At 38.0% G+C, this 13,877-nt stretch overlaps 1 protein-coding gene across 7 annotated transcripts in view; it reads right to left on the minus strand.

Annotated features, from left to right (window-relative positions):
- Positions 1-7,610: 7,610 nt before the first annotated feature.
- The window catches only part of atp8a1 (ATPase phospholipid transporting 8A1), a 369,658-nt gene continuing 363,391 nt past the window's right edge, over positions 7,611-13,877 (minus strand). For all 7 annotated transcript variants that reach the window (XM_078216784.1, XM_078216762.1, XM_078216795.1 and 4 more), the window contains 2 exons: positions 12,363-12,454; positions 7,611-11,231 (listed from right to left, as the gene is read on the minus strand). In XM_078216784.1, coding sequence (XP_078072910.1) covers positions 11,134-11,231; positions 12,363-12,454 — 190 coding nt within the window. In that variant the 3' untranslated portion in view covers positions 7,611-11,133. The remainder of the gene's footprint in view (positions 11,232-12,362; positions 12,455-13,877) is intronic.

Genomic DNA, 13,877 nt, shown 5'->3' on the forward strand with positions numbered 1-13,877 from the left:
AAATACGGTTGGGCCTCCACTGCTGTACGCCGAGCTCATGGTTATTTGGAGTTGTGAACGCGATTATTTGGTCCAAATTTTCACATTTAACTTTTGCATGTTCTTTTTGACAAATAGTTGGCAGTTCACGTAATGAATATTCTTGTTCACAGTTATTGAAGTTAATAATATGATCCACTTCCCATTAGTTGCCACCGAAGTCATCTTCGAACCGTTGGCACATCATCTTGAATGTCCTGTCCATAGCAAGTGCCTTGTTCCTTCTGTGGCACCCTGATGTGGGAATTTACTTGCCGCAGATAACTGGAAACTATCAGAGTCACAGCCACCAGGCCGAAGGTGTGAAATATAAATCTAACCCGAGTCATGAAAGCTAAATATTTATAAACACACACATATAGTTTCTAAACGGTGTAAAATGACAGTCTTTAGTGTGTGCAAGTTCAGCTTGTTTGTAATTGAAGTAGCAGCGCTCAATGGGAATAAATATTTGTCACAGGATAAACAACAGAAGCTGAAATAAACTGGGGACAGTCAACTCAAGGGAAAATTGATATTTTATTTAACTTACATTTTCTTACATTACTTACATTTTCCACTATTGAATGCCTTATCTAAATATTGAGAATTTAAAATATTAATTTATAGAGGAAGGGTCTGCAGTTGATTATTCTTAATTCTGAACCATCTCTTACATATTTACAATACACCTAAATTACTAATTGTTTTAGTAATCATTTTTGCTATTTTTATTAAATGACTAAATGTATAGTGGAAATATTGCATAGGAATATTTTATGAAATGTTTATTCCAAAGTTATGAATGTTAACTTAAAAGGTCTGAAATTAAAATTGTTTTAATAAAACATATTGTACTGTAAAGTTCCTTCTCTTTGATATATGCTGGTTTTATTTTATGCACAAGACAAGTTAAGAGGTACAACAAAAATTTCAGACTTCTTCTGATCTTGAACTCCAGATTCCTTAAACTACCAACGGTTCAGTGTCAGTGCCCAGGGGTAAAATGTGTCCTTCCTAATTCAGCATAGGTGGGTTCAGTTCCCCTGTGCAGGAATAAGGAGTCCAGACTGAAATAGTTAACAGAGAGTTTGCTATCTTCTCACTTCAGAAAATATTTTGTTTGAAATGATCTTAACCTATTCAACGCTGGTAGGGGTGAGAAGTCCCCTCTGATTAAGCACACCTTATGCCTGACATATTGGCTAGAGTCATAGAGTTTTACAGCATGGAAAGAGGCCCTTCAGCTTCTGCCACCCATCAAACACCTATCTATTCTAATCCCATTTTCCAGCACTTCTTCTGTAGCCTTATATGTTATGACATTTCAAGAGCTCATCTAAATACTTCTTAAATGTTGTGAGGGTTTCCGCCTCTACCATCCTTTCATGCAGTGAGTCCCAGACTCCCACCACCCTGTAAGGATTTTCCTTACATCTCCTATAAACCTCCTGCTCCTTAAATTAAATCTATGCCCCTTGGTTATTGACCCCTCTGCTAAGGGGAAATGTTCCTTCCTATCCATCCTATCTATGTCCCTATAATTTTACACACCTCAATCAGGTCCCCTCTCAGTCTTCTCTGCACCAAGGAAAACAAGCCCAGCCTATCCAATCTCTCTTGATAGTTAAAACACCCCAGCTCAGGCAACATCCTCGTGAATTTCCTCTGCACCTTCTCTATAGTGTGGTGACCAGAACTGCACCGTAGCCTAACCAGTGTTTTATACAGCTTCAACATAACCTCCCTGCTCTTATATTCAATGCCTCGGTTAATAAAGACAAGTATCCCAAATGTCTTCTCCTAGACCATACCAATTTACAGACATACAGCTTGATCTACAAGCTCGTTGGACCCCCTCAGTATACAGGACACCTGATTTTTTAAAAAGTTAATACAAAAATACCATAGTTACAGCATGGTCATTCACGTACACACATCAGAACCATCAGTCTGGCATTTCTTTTTCCAGAATCTGTCAATTTCAAAGAACTTAGGCTCAGTATTCATAAGAACACTTTGGGAACTACACTTTATCTTTAAAAAAGCAAGCAACTATGAATGTTCATACAGAATCAGACTAAATTAAATTCCATCAGACAACTGGAATTGCTATCTAATAATTTCCCTTCACAAGGTGCTCAGTGCAATTCACAGGCAACCACCTGGAATTAAACTACACAAATCCAAAATGTGTGAACTTTCACAAAAAGGTCATCGGAAATTTCCATATATTTGGGTTCCTGCTACTGTAATGATGCTTCCACTACTCAAACATGTTTACCGTGTGAATTTGAGGAATGCACCCTTTTGTGCTCTTTATTTAGTACTGTGGTTGCAAGGCATTTTAAAGAATCAAGATTGCTCACGTGACTGCAGGCTTTAAGTTTCAATGCTGTGACGTCAATTTTCAACAGCAGTACCAACAGCTTATTTTGAAATGTTTCGTTCTCACCTGAATTTAGGATGATTTACCCTGTGCGAAATGTCTGAAATACCAATCACCAGCCTTTGTGTGTGATCTCAGTTTGATTCAGGTTAGTCTGCACCAGCCAGTTTTGATGTGTGAAGTCCAAATACAGATTGGCTTTGACTGAGGCTTCCAGTTCAAAGTTGTCATTTTAACACAAACTGGAGTTGAAACCATGGTCTATTAAAAATAACTGGAAAATCTCAGCAGGTCTGACAGTACCTGTGGACAGAGAACAGAGCTAATGTTTTGAGTTTGGTGCAGGTCTTCTAGATTCGAAACATTGGCTCTATTCTCTATCCAGATGCTGTCAGAACTGCTGAGATTTCCCAGCATTTTCTGTTTTTGTTTCAGATTCCAGCATCTGCCGTAATTTGCTTTTATCTCCTAAAAATTGACTGGGGAGCTTGACTGCATTTTGTATAGTGCAAGGAGATTCTGACTAGTTCCATGGTGAATATCAGAGCTGGTTGTAGGATTACTATTAGTTACAGACAGGATATGAGGACATTTCATTTATTGCTACCAATTGCACATAGACTATCAGTGAGTTAGAAACATAGAAAATAGGAGTAGATCATTTACCCCTTCAAGCCGGCTCCAGCATTCAACATGACCATGGCTGAACCTCCTGCGCTCTCTCTATACACTTTGATGCCTTTAGAAACTAGAAATTTATCTATTTCCTTCTTAAATGTATTCAGTGACTTGATCTCCACATCCTTCTGGTTAATTCCAAAGGTTCACCACCCTGAGTGCCTACCCTGTATCCTCAGACAGTGATCCCTTGTTCTAGACCCCTTCAGCCAGAGGAACAACATAAAATTATTCTGTCCAGCCCTGTCAGAATTTTATATGTTTCAATTAGATTCCCTCTCATTCTTCTAAATTCCAGTGATTATAGGCCCAGTTGACCCAATCTCTCTTCATATGACAATCCCACCATCCCAGGAATCAGTCAGGTGAACCTTCACTGCACTTCCACTCTTGCGGGTATATCCTTTCTGAGGCAAAGAGAGCAAAACTGTACACAATACTCCAGGTGTCATCTCATCATGGCCTTGTACAGCTGCTGTAAGATATCCTTGCTCTTGTACTCAAGTAGTCTTGCAATGAAGGTCAACATACCATTTGCCTTAACTGCTTGCTGTACCTATACGTTTGCTTTCAGTAACTGGTGTAAAAGGAAAACCAGGTCTCTTTGTACGTCAACATTTCCCAATCTATCACTATTTAAATAATACTTTACAATTCAGTTTCTCCTTCTGAAGTGGATAACTTCACATTTATACATGTTATACTGCATCTTCCATGTATTTGCCCACTCACAACTTGTCTAAATCACATTGAAGCCTCTTGACATCCTCCTCACCACTCACATTCACACCAAGTTTGTGTTGTCAGCAAACTTGGAAATATTACATTTAGTTCCCTCATCCAAATCATAGAAGTATATTGTGAATAGCTGGGGCCCTGCGGGATGTCGTTAGTCACTGCCTCCCCCTCCAAAAAAGACCCAATTATAACTAGTCTCTGTTTCCTGTTTGCTGACCAATTCTCAATCCATGTCAATATAAAACCACCAACCCCTTTTGCTTTAATTTTGCACACTAATCTCTGATGTGGGACTTCACCAAAAACTCTCTGAAAATCCAAAATAAACCACATCTGCTGGTTCTCCCTTATCTATTCTGCTCGTAGAATCCTCTGTCAAACAGGACTTCTCTTTCATACATCCTTGTTGACCTTGTCTAATCCCATTGATGTTATCACATAGGAACATAGGAATTAGGAACAGAAGTAGGCAAATTCAGCCCTTCGAGCTTGCTCCGCCATTCAATCAGCTCATAGCTGATATCTCCCTGGTCTCAAATCTATCTCCCCACCTGTTCCCCATATCCACTTATCCCTTTTTGTATTAGAAATATATCTATCTCCTCCTTGAAACCATTAAATAATTCAGACTCCATTGCGCCATGGGGCAGCGAGTTCCACAAATTTACCACCCTCTGCGAGTAGTTCCTCTTCAACTCAGTTTTAAATCTACTGCCTCGCAACCTATACTTGTGACCTCTTCTTTGAGATTGCCCCATAAGAGGAAACATTTTGTCTACATTTACTTTATCAATCCCTTTTAAAATTTTATATACCTCGATCAGATCCCCTCTCATTCTTCTATACTCCAACGAGCATAAGACCAAATTGTTTTAATCTTTTCTCATACATCAACATTTCACCCCCTGAATCAATCTGTTGAATCTCCTCTGAACTGCCTCCAATGCCACCACACCCTTCCCCAAATAAGGAGACCAAAACTGGACACAATACTCCAGATGCGGTCTCACCAACACCCTATACAATTGCAACAACACTTCTCTACTTTTATACTCCAGTCCTTTTGTAATAAATGCCAACATCCCATTTGCCTTTTTTATTACTTGCTGCACCTGCATACTGACTGTCTGCGATTCATGAACATAGACACCCAAATCCCTCTGCCCTGATGCATCCTTTATTTTAGACTCTTTTCCCTACTACCAATGTTAGGCTAACTGGTCTGTAATTCTATTTTCTCCCATCCTCCTTTTTTAAATAGTGGAGTTACATTTGCCACCCTTCAATCTTCCAGGAATGTTCCAACATCTTTTGGAAGATTACAAGCAATGCATCCACAATTTCCATGGCCACCTCCTTTACTACCCTCGGATGTAGACAACCCAGCTCTGGGGATTTATCAACTTGCAGCCCCATTAATTTCTCCAACACTCATTGTTAGTAGTATCAATTCCTGCTTCTCAGTAGACCCTCGGTTCCCTAGCATTTCTGGGAAGTTATTTGTGTCCTCCTCTGTGAAGACAGAATTAAAGTAAGTTGTTTAATTGCTCTGCCATTTCCTTCTTTATTATAAATTCTCCTATTTCAGACTAAGTCTTCACTTAATCTTTTTCTTTTTAAATACTTATAAAAGTGGATTGTAAAAGCTTCTATGTTACTAGCATGTTTACTCTCATGCTTGACTTTTCCTCTCTTACTCAATCCAAAAGTCACAAATTCCCTCACCATGCGAATCCATCAAAACTGGATACTATTATAATGGAATGGTTTTTTTATATCGTGAATTGTCCTGTGAAAATAATCTTAACATCTTGGTCCTCCTTTGTTGAATCCTGAATTATTCCCAATCCTTAGTCTTGCTACTTTTTCTAGCAACTTTACATGTTAGGCATAGTTGGACTGCTTTTCTTGTTGTGTTTTTATGCCAGACAGGAATGTATAACTATTTCAGTGCATTTGTTCCTTAAATATTAGCCATTGCCTATCCCCCATTGTACCTTTAAATGAAGTTCCTCAATCTATCTTAGCCAACTCATGCCTCACACCTTTGTAAGTTAATTTGTTTAGATTTCAGATCCCAGTTTCAGATTGGACTCTTCACTTTCCATCTGAATGAAGAATTCTATCACGTTATGGTCACTGTTCCCTGCAAGTTATTTCCCCCACCTTCTGTTACCCCTTATCCCTGCTCTCATTTTACCTTCTTCATCAGCTCATTGGTGGCTTCTGGTTCAAAGAACCATTTGCACAACAGCTGTTCATACAAAACCACAAGCAAAGATACTCAACTTCTGGGGACTCAAACTTTTATGTAAATGCTATAATATTTGCAGACATCATATCAGATAATCAAACCTCTAGGGATGTATCAATGGAGAACAGACCTGAGAAATCTAGGTATTTTATTGAATCATCCTTTAACAGTTCATGACTAATGTGGTGATGCTAAGATTATTTTCACAGGACAATTCACTACATAAGAACCCATTCCGTTATAATAGTATCCAGTTTTGATGGTGTCATATGCTGAGGGAATTTGCGACTCTGGAAAGGGGGCAGAGGTGGGTTCCAAGATTAATTCCCAGTCTCAAACAATTTAGTTATCAAGATAAGCTCAAAGAGTTGGGTCTAACTATTTTAAATTTAAATAACCGGATAAAATCAAGGGGCACTTTAGCATGGCAATGCACCTAACCCGCACATCATTGGACTGTGGGATGAAACCAGAGCACCCGAAGGAAACCCAAGCAGACACAGGGAGAATGTGCAAACTCCACACAGACAGTGAGCCAAGCCGGGAATTGAATCCGGGTCCCTGGAGTTGAGAGGCAGCAGTGCTAACCACTGTGCCACCATGCTGCCCCTGGTCAAATTCCATATTGCACATTAACAATATTACTATCTGATTGATGAAGGAGATACAAAGTGTTTTGGCCCATTTATACACATCCCATACACATATCCCAGGGACATTCTAAAAGGAGCCATACTTTTTCGATTGTTGGCTGATTGAGCCTTCTGGTGCAAAAGTCCATTGAAAGTCCATGGGCAAATGAAGGTGGAGCAAACAGCTGTCATTTGCTTGCCAGTGACGACAAAATCCAACCCTTTAAGTTATTTTGTATATAGCAGTCAATGCAGTATTCAACAACAGGTAGCAGCTGTCACATTAATTCTATGATTTTGTCAGCACTGATCTCTGAATTTATCAATAGAAACATGTATATTCTCAGCTCAACCCCAATTTGCCAAGCAGTGAAAATATTCACTGTATACTCTTTGAAGAATTCAGAATTAAAAAAAATCTCTATTAGATCCCCTTTTAACTATCCAGTGGAAAAAGTTCAAACTTTTCAAGCTTTTCTTTACTATCTTTCCACTGCTTGAATATCTTTCTTATAATGGGATGTAAAGAACTGGGTGCAATAGTCCAACTGTGGTCTAACCAAAGTTTTATGTAAATTCAAAATCACTTGCTTGCTTATGATTCAAACTGAGAGTTCACCTTGGCATGTTATAGCCTTCTCTTCCTGCATTCTCCCTGTTAAAGTTCTTTGTATCGGCACCCCTTGGATCTCTCTGTTCTTCCATACTTAGTGACCTTAGCCATTTAGGGTTTACTTCCTTCTTCCCAAAATATTCTGCTTCATACTTATTTATGTTGAACTGTTTGTGCCATCTATCCATCCTCCCGCTGCATTTAATTCATAATGTACTTTTGTGACTTTTGCTGGACAGACTTTAAAATTGTTGTACACGTGTTAAAATAAAACATGAACACATGGATGGTCAAGGTTTGCAAATTTAGTTTTACTATGTGATCCTTATGACAATCAAAAGACAGAACATTTAAGGATTGCAACTGCCACCATGCAATTCACAAGAGTCAATGGCAAGTAACAGAATAAAAAAAATACAGTACTGAAGATTTACAACAAAATATAAAACAGTGCATTTTCTTACAGTAAGTTAAAACTAAACCTGAGGAATACAATGAACATTGAATTTGAAGGTCACCATTCATGCAATGCAAAACTAAACTACAGGGAATTTTAATCATTATTCTGGAAGTTTGGCAGAAAAATTCTGATCCAATGTACAGAATATGTTTCATCTTTACACAACATTCAAGGCAAATTCCACCATTAAATTAGATTGATTTTAAATACAACGCAAGACTGGCAGCAGTGGAAGGCAAACTTTGTTTACTTATTACTAATGCAGTAAACATGCATTAAAATACTCAATTTACTTTGTTGTCACATCAAACAAAATAATCAAGGCAACCTCTTTTTGAAACCTGATTTATTATTTTGAAGTAGTCATGATCAATTCATTTAAAATATCAGATTTTTCAAATTTTTTATTCTGTGGCATTAAGAACGCGTAAAGCAAAATACACATTCCATAGCTATTTGGACACTACCTTTTTGCAGAACCAAATGGAAATGGACATGTCAGTGCGAATTCCAAACTCTCAAAATAATTTAGAGCCATTGGCCAGTTATACGGACAAAGATTTTTATTCCAGAATGGTGGCTGCACACAATAATTGGCCGGGAATTACTTTGTCCACTGAAATTTGCTGCATGGTGTTACCTTTCATTAATCTGCAACATTTGTCTCTAACCAGACATGTAGCAAGATCAGAAAATTAGTCATGCACCAATAATGTACATGTAACACTTGATCTCATGCAGATAGACAAAAATACAGACAGGGCAATCAAGCACACCACACAGTGATCCCTGCATATTGGAGGGAGACGACAGCTATCATTGATTAAAAGACAACAACAAGTGATCACATTCTTTGAATTTTCCATCTTTTTGACATTCATTCAAGGATTTTGACAAACACAGAACATGTTGCACATAGAATAAGCATATGGACACAGCAAGCTGCAAATCAATGGTGAAAGTAACTGGATTTTATTCTCAAAACATTTGTGCATTTTCAAGTTGTATTTCACTTTTCCTGCTCCTTTTGAATTTGTGTCCTATTCTGCAACATTGGTTTGTTGCAAATTGTCAGTAACTGTGGTAGTAGCAAAATTTATCTTTAAGTTACTTTTAGAGGATGGAATATTGCAAATTATGCTGCATGCTGTTATTACTTGTACGCGCTTGTTCTACTGCTCATGCCTTATATCTCACTGTTCACTGAAATCTAGTTTCATAGCAAATATTCAGTCAAATCTAGATATTCTGTGGCAAATGCTCAATGAGGAAACTGAAACATTAAAATAACCTTCACACTAGTTTTAAAAGCTGCACATAAACAAAGATTCACTCAAGACCAGGTTTGAATGGAATGCTGATAGAAATCTTTAAAATGCGGGTTATGTTTTTCAGCCAAAGCAATTTAATGCAAAGAAACACACATTAATGCACCTGAATAAGCAACAAAGGATGTCCCTTTGTGGTTAGGTCTTATAAAGAGATCTCATCCAGGTTTTCGCTGTCAGATCTGCATAGCATGCTACATTAAGACAGCCACAGAAGCACACATTCAGTATAAATAAAGTAAATTTATTTCAACTTGCACTAGGAAGGAAATTGATTTTTCTTTAAATGGCAGTTGTTCAGGAATAATGTGAACCAAATTGTTTGACTTAATTCATCAGTACTGGTGAAATGAATCTGCTTGTGGAACCAAACAAATTTTAGCATTGCTTTCACCAGAAAATAGACTGGAATTAAAAGCATCATGAATTGGCACATTCACGCGTAATTAACTAAAATTATTGCAAAATAGGACTCGAGTTGATCTAATTAGAGATGGTAGTCAGTAATAAAATAAACATTTATTTTATGTTTTAATCACAACAGGTTTGAGGCTCATGGCAAAGGTGTATTCAAAGAATGAGCAGAACCTTCAATATAACTGATCATTCCATTGGGCAAGGAGGAAATAATAAAATTAGGAAATCTCCTATCTGACAGGAGTTACTCAAACTGTTATTTTAAAGCAGCAGTTCTATAAAAATATTACCTGAAGCATTACTAGAAACACTCTCCCCTGCACTCATTGCTTCATTTGAGATGTAAAGCAGTGTAAAGCACTGTTATTTTAGAAATTCATATTGAAACAATGTTTGTTGAATATTAAATCCTTTGAAAAGTCACAAATTTCACAAGTGTATACACAATGGGACACATAGCCAGTCACAGAAAAGACACAACATTTGCTTCATTCTGAACACTCATTTGAATATTAGGCAAAGAGAAAAGCATATCCAAGGCCACAGCCTGCGAAAGACACAAGTTCAGAAGCAAGTGCCAAGAAGGCTGGAATCCTAGCTTTCAACCAGTCACTGTGTGCAAATTGCACTTCAGAAAGAGTGAAGCAGCAAAGTTACTTGAGATGTGCTTCATTCCTTTGATAGTACACTGGAGAATAGGGCTGCTGTCAAATTCAATCGACTGAAGTGATTACATAGTGGTTGAGTAAGGCTCATGCAGAGTTTTAGTTCTGGCAAATAGAAGATTTGGCGACCAGAAGAGCAGCATCAGTATCATGTTTAATACTGTATTAATAAGACCGATTTTAGTATTTAGGACACTTTTCTGTTCAGTTTGCATTTTTCAGTGATTTAAAATATATTCCAGGATTGTTATGCCAGATCTACATAGGTACACCTTCACAACATAGGTGCATCACTTTGGACTATTGGAGTTAACATTTCCCCCAGAGCCAATGAAAATGAGGAACCCATGTGACAATAATGAGTATACTCTCAAAACATCTTCTGGAGCAATAGCAACAAAAGTTAAACAACCAAACCAAAAATAAAGTCAGTAGTAATCCATCAAAAAACAGTTTATATGAAGGTTTAATTGGTATATGTCATAATTTATAACAAACAGGAAAATTTAGGAAGCAGTATCCAATTGTAACAGATATTTGCCCTAAAGACATGAAATGAATGCTCATACTGATCAGGGTTTAAATCAAAATATCACTCATATTTTATAAAGCTGCCTTTTTAAAGCAATCATGTCAAAGACAGCTATCAGGTATACCGTGACAAATTTCAAGCCCAGGCAATCCAGTTATTAATGAGTACCGTACGATGTTGGTATTCTAACAGTGAGTTTATGTTAATGTATATCTGCACAGTGTATGTGTCTATTTAATACACAACAAAAGTGATTAGCACTTTCCTCCTCCATAAAACATACAAAATCCCAATCTTTACATGTATTTGCAGTAACATTTTTCATACTTAGATCTTCCAGCCTTTGAAGTCCGAAGTCCCATTCTTATTTAAAACACTTGTTTGCAATCCATGTTCCCGTATTGGGTGTTTACCAGTCATCTTGTCTTTGTTTGGTGGTGTCATAGGCCCTGACCACTTCGGACTGGGACACAATGCCATTCTCATCTTGAGAGAAGGCATAACCATCTATAACAATAAAGATAAGGTGTCATAAGATGTATAATAACTCTAAGTTAGAAGATAAAGTTTTGCGATGCATCTTGTGTTTGTCATCATATTATCAATAATTATAAAATACCCTCCCCCAGTAGGCACCACTGAAGCAGATGGCATTCTTTCATGCACACACAAAATAAATGCTGTTCCATCCACCTCAGCCATTGTCAGGTTTCCCTGTGTGCATTCCCAGGTCAGAAATGACAGAGGAATACAGGTACAGAATTCCCTAAAAGTGACGTCACAGGTGGATAGGGTCGTAAAGAGTGCCTTTGGTACATTGGCCTTTATAAATCGGAGTATCGAGTATAAAAGTTGGAGTGTTATGGTAAGGTTATATAAGGCATTGGTGAGGCCGAATTTGGAGTATTGTGTACAGTTTTGGTCACCTAGTTACAGGAAAGATGTAAATAAGATTGAAAGAGTGCAGAGAAGGTTCACAAGGATGTTGCCGGGACTTGAGAAGCTGAGTTACAGAGAGAGATTGAATAGGTTGGGACTTTATTCCCTGGAGTGTAGAAGATTGAGGGGAGATTTGATAGAGGTGTATAAGATTTTGATGGGTATAGATAGAGTGAATGCAAGCAGGCTTTTTCCGCTGAGGCTAGGGGAGAAAAAAACCAGAGGGCATGGGTTAAGGGTGAAAGGAGAAAAGTTTAAAGGGAATATTAGGGGGGGCTTCTTCACGCAGAGAGTGGTGGGAGTGTGGAATGAGCTGCCGGATAAAGTGGTAAATGCGGGGTCACTTTTAACATTTAAGAAAAACTTGGACGGGTTCATGGATGAGAGGGGTGTGGAGGGATATGGTCCAAGTGCTGGTCAGTGGGACTAGGCAAAAAATGGTTCGGCACAGACAAGAAGGGCCAAAAGGCCTGTTTCTGAGCTGTAATTTTCTATGGTTCTATGGTAACAGAGGAATCCATGGCATTACATATTTGCTTGTAAGAAGGTACTTCCTATGGCCAGTGACTGTGAAAGGGAGGGGAGAAAACATGAGCATAACAGGACCACATAAAGAGTTGACTTGAAACACATGGATTTAATCATAATTACTAAACCCTGGGGCGATGGCTCGGAAACACTTGAGAGAAAGATACTTACGTAATGAGCTCTGTTGGAGTGATTCAGAACGGTGAAGATTGAAAGTGTTCTTTCTAAAAACATTCTTTAAGAGTTGAGCTCGCTCACTTAAGCTTTTTGGGAAAGAGAGAAGAATTATTCAAAACACTTCAGGGAAAAAATCAATATTAATTCCCCACCTGGCTATGACTTAATAGGATATTTTAAACATACTACTTTCTGAACTTTATAAATGCTGATTTGCCCGTTCTTCACCAAACAAGACAAATTTACACTGTTTTATCAATGATTTGCACTCAGCCAGTATAAATATTTATAAATTCTAAAGCCATTGTTCACCTAACATCCTTCATAAATGTATTATCTAAAAACATAAAAATTATAATTTATATCATATATACATTTGCGTGTGTGAGTGTTTAAAAATCACCTCTACACTTAAACAAAGTACTCAATAACATTATACCACCCAAAGGTTGAACATGCCAAATTACTTTTCAAAATTTGAATGTTCAGGTTAAAATTTGGATAAAATACAAAAAGTTGTTTTTCAGTTCTGAACCATGTCACATTTGAAGACTACAGAATGGACAACACATCCAATTCATAACATTAAACAGTTCACAATGTCCTTCAACGGGTTGCGGGGGGGGGGGGGGGGGGCCGCAATCTTCCATCCTTAACCAATCTGGTCTAAATGTGAATCCAAATCTATGGGCATAATGGTACAGTCCTCCATTAGTGAGCCTGCAGGCTGGAGCCTGTGAAATTCCCCAGGTGGTCCTTCCACCCCACTCTCATCTGCCTTCACTTCAATTGAGGCCATCAAGTGTCATTTCCCTCAAGGACTCCCTGTCCACATTGGGATGGGGTGGGGGGGCTGCCCAATGTTGGGGCTACAGAGCTGCTGGTCAATCAGACTGGCTAACAGGTCCCTGAGGCAGGACTTCCATCCTTCATTCAAGTGGAACTCCTGTCTTCAGCCAATTAATGCTTCTTATGATGCAGTAAATGCTTGTTAGTGCTTAAATGTTTAATGCTTGCTGGGCTTCTGTGACTCTTGAGTGACAGGATGGGAAACCTCGCTATCCAAAATATCCAAGAGTAATAGAAAATCACAGGGAATAGGAAGGGAGGAACTTAAAAAATCACTATCACTAGAGAAAACATACTGGGAAAACTAAAAGGATCTGATAGCCTGCATTATAGGGTCTTAAAAGAAGCAAGTTTATAGATTATGGATACTTTGATTGTAATCATTCAAATTTCCTAGATTCTGGGAAGGTTCCAGCAGACTAGAAAATCACAAATGAAACACTTTTATTCAGGAAAGGAGGAAGACAAAAAGCAGGAAACTATAGGCCTGTTAGCCTAAAACTGTCATAGGAAAAATGCTGGAATCCATGATTAAGGAAGTAATAGCAGGAGATTTAGAATATCATAATAACATCAAGCAGAGTCTTCCTTATGAAAAGGAAATTGTGTTTGACAAAGCCATTAGAGTTCTTTGAGGATGTAAGAAGCAGGGCTGATAAG

This window comes from Mustelus asterias, chromosome 1 (assembly GCF_964213995.1).
Source record: "Mustelus asterias chromosome 1, sMusAst1.hap1.1, whole genome shotgun sequence".
Taxonomy (NCBI): Eukaryota; Metazoa; Chordata; class Chondrichthyes; order Carcharhiniformes; family Triakidae; genus Mustelus; species Mustelus asterias.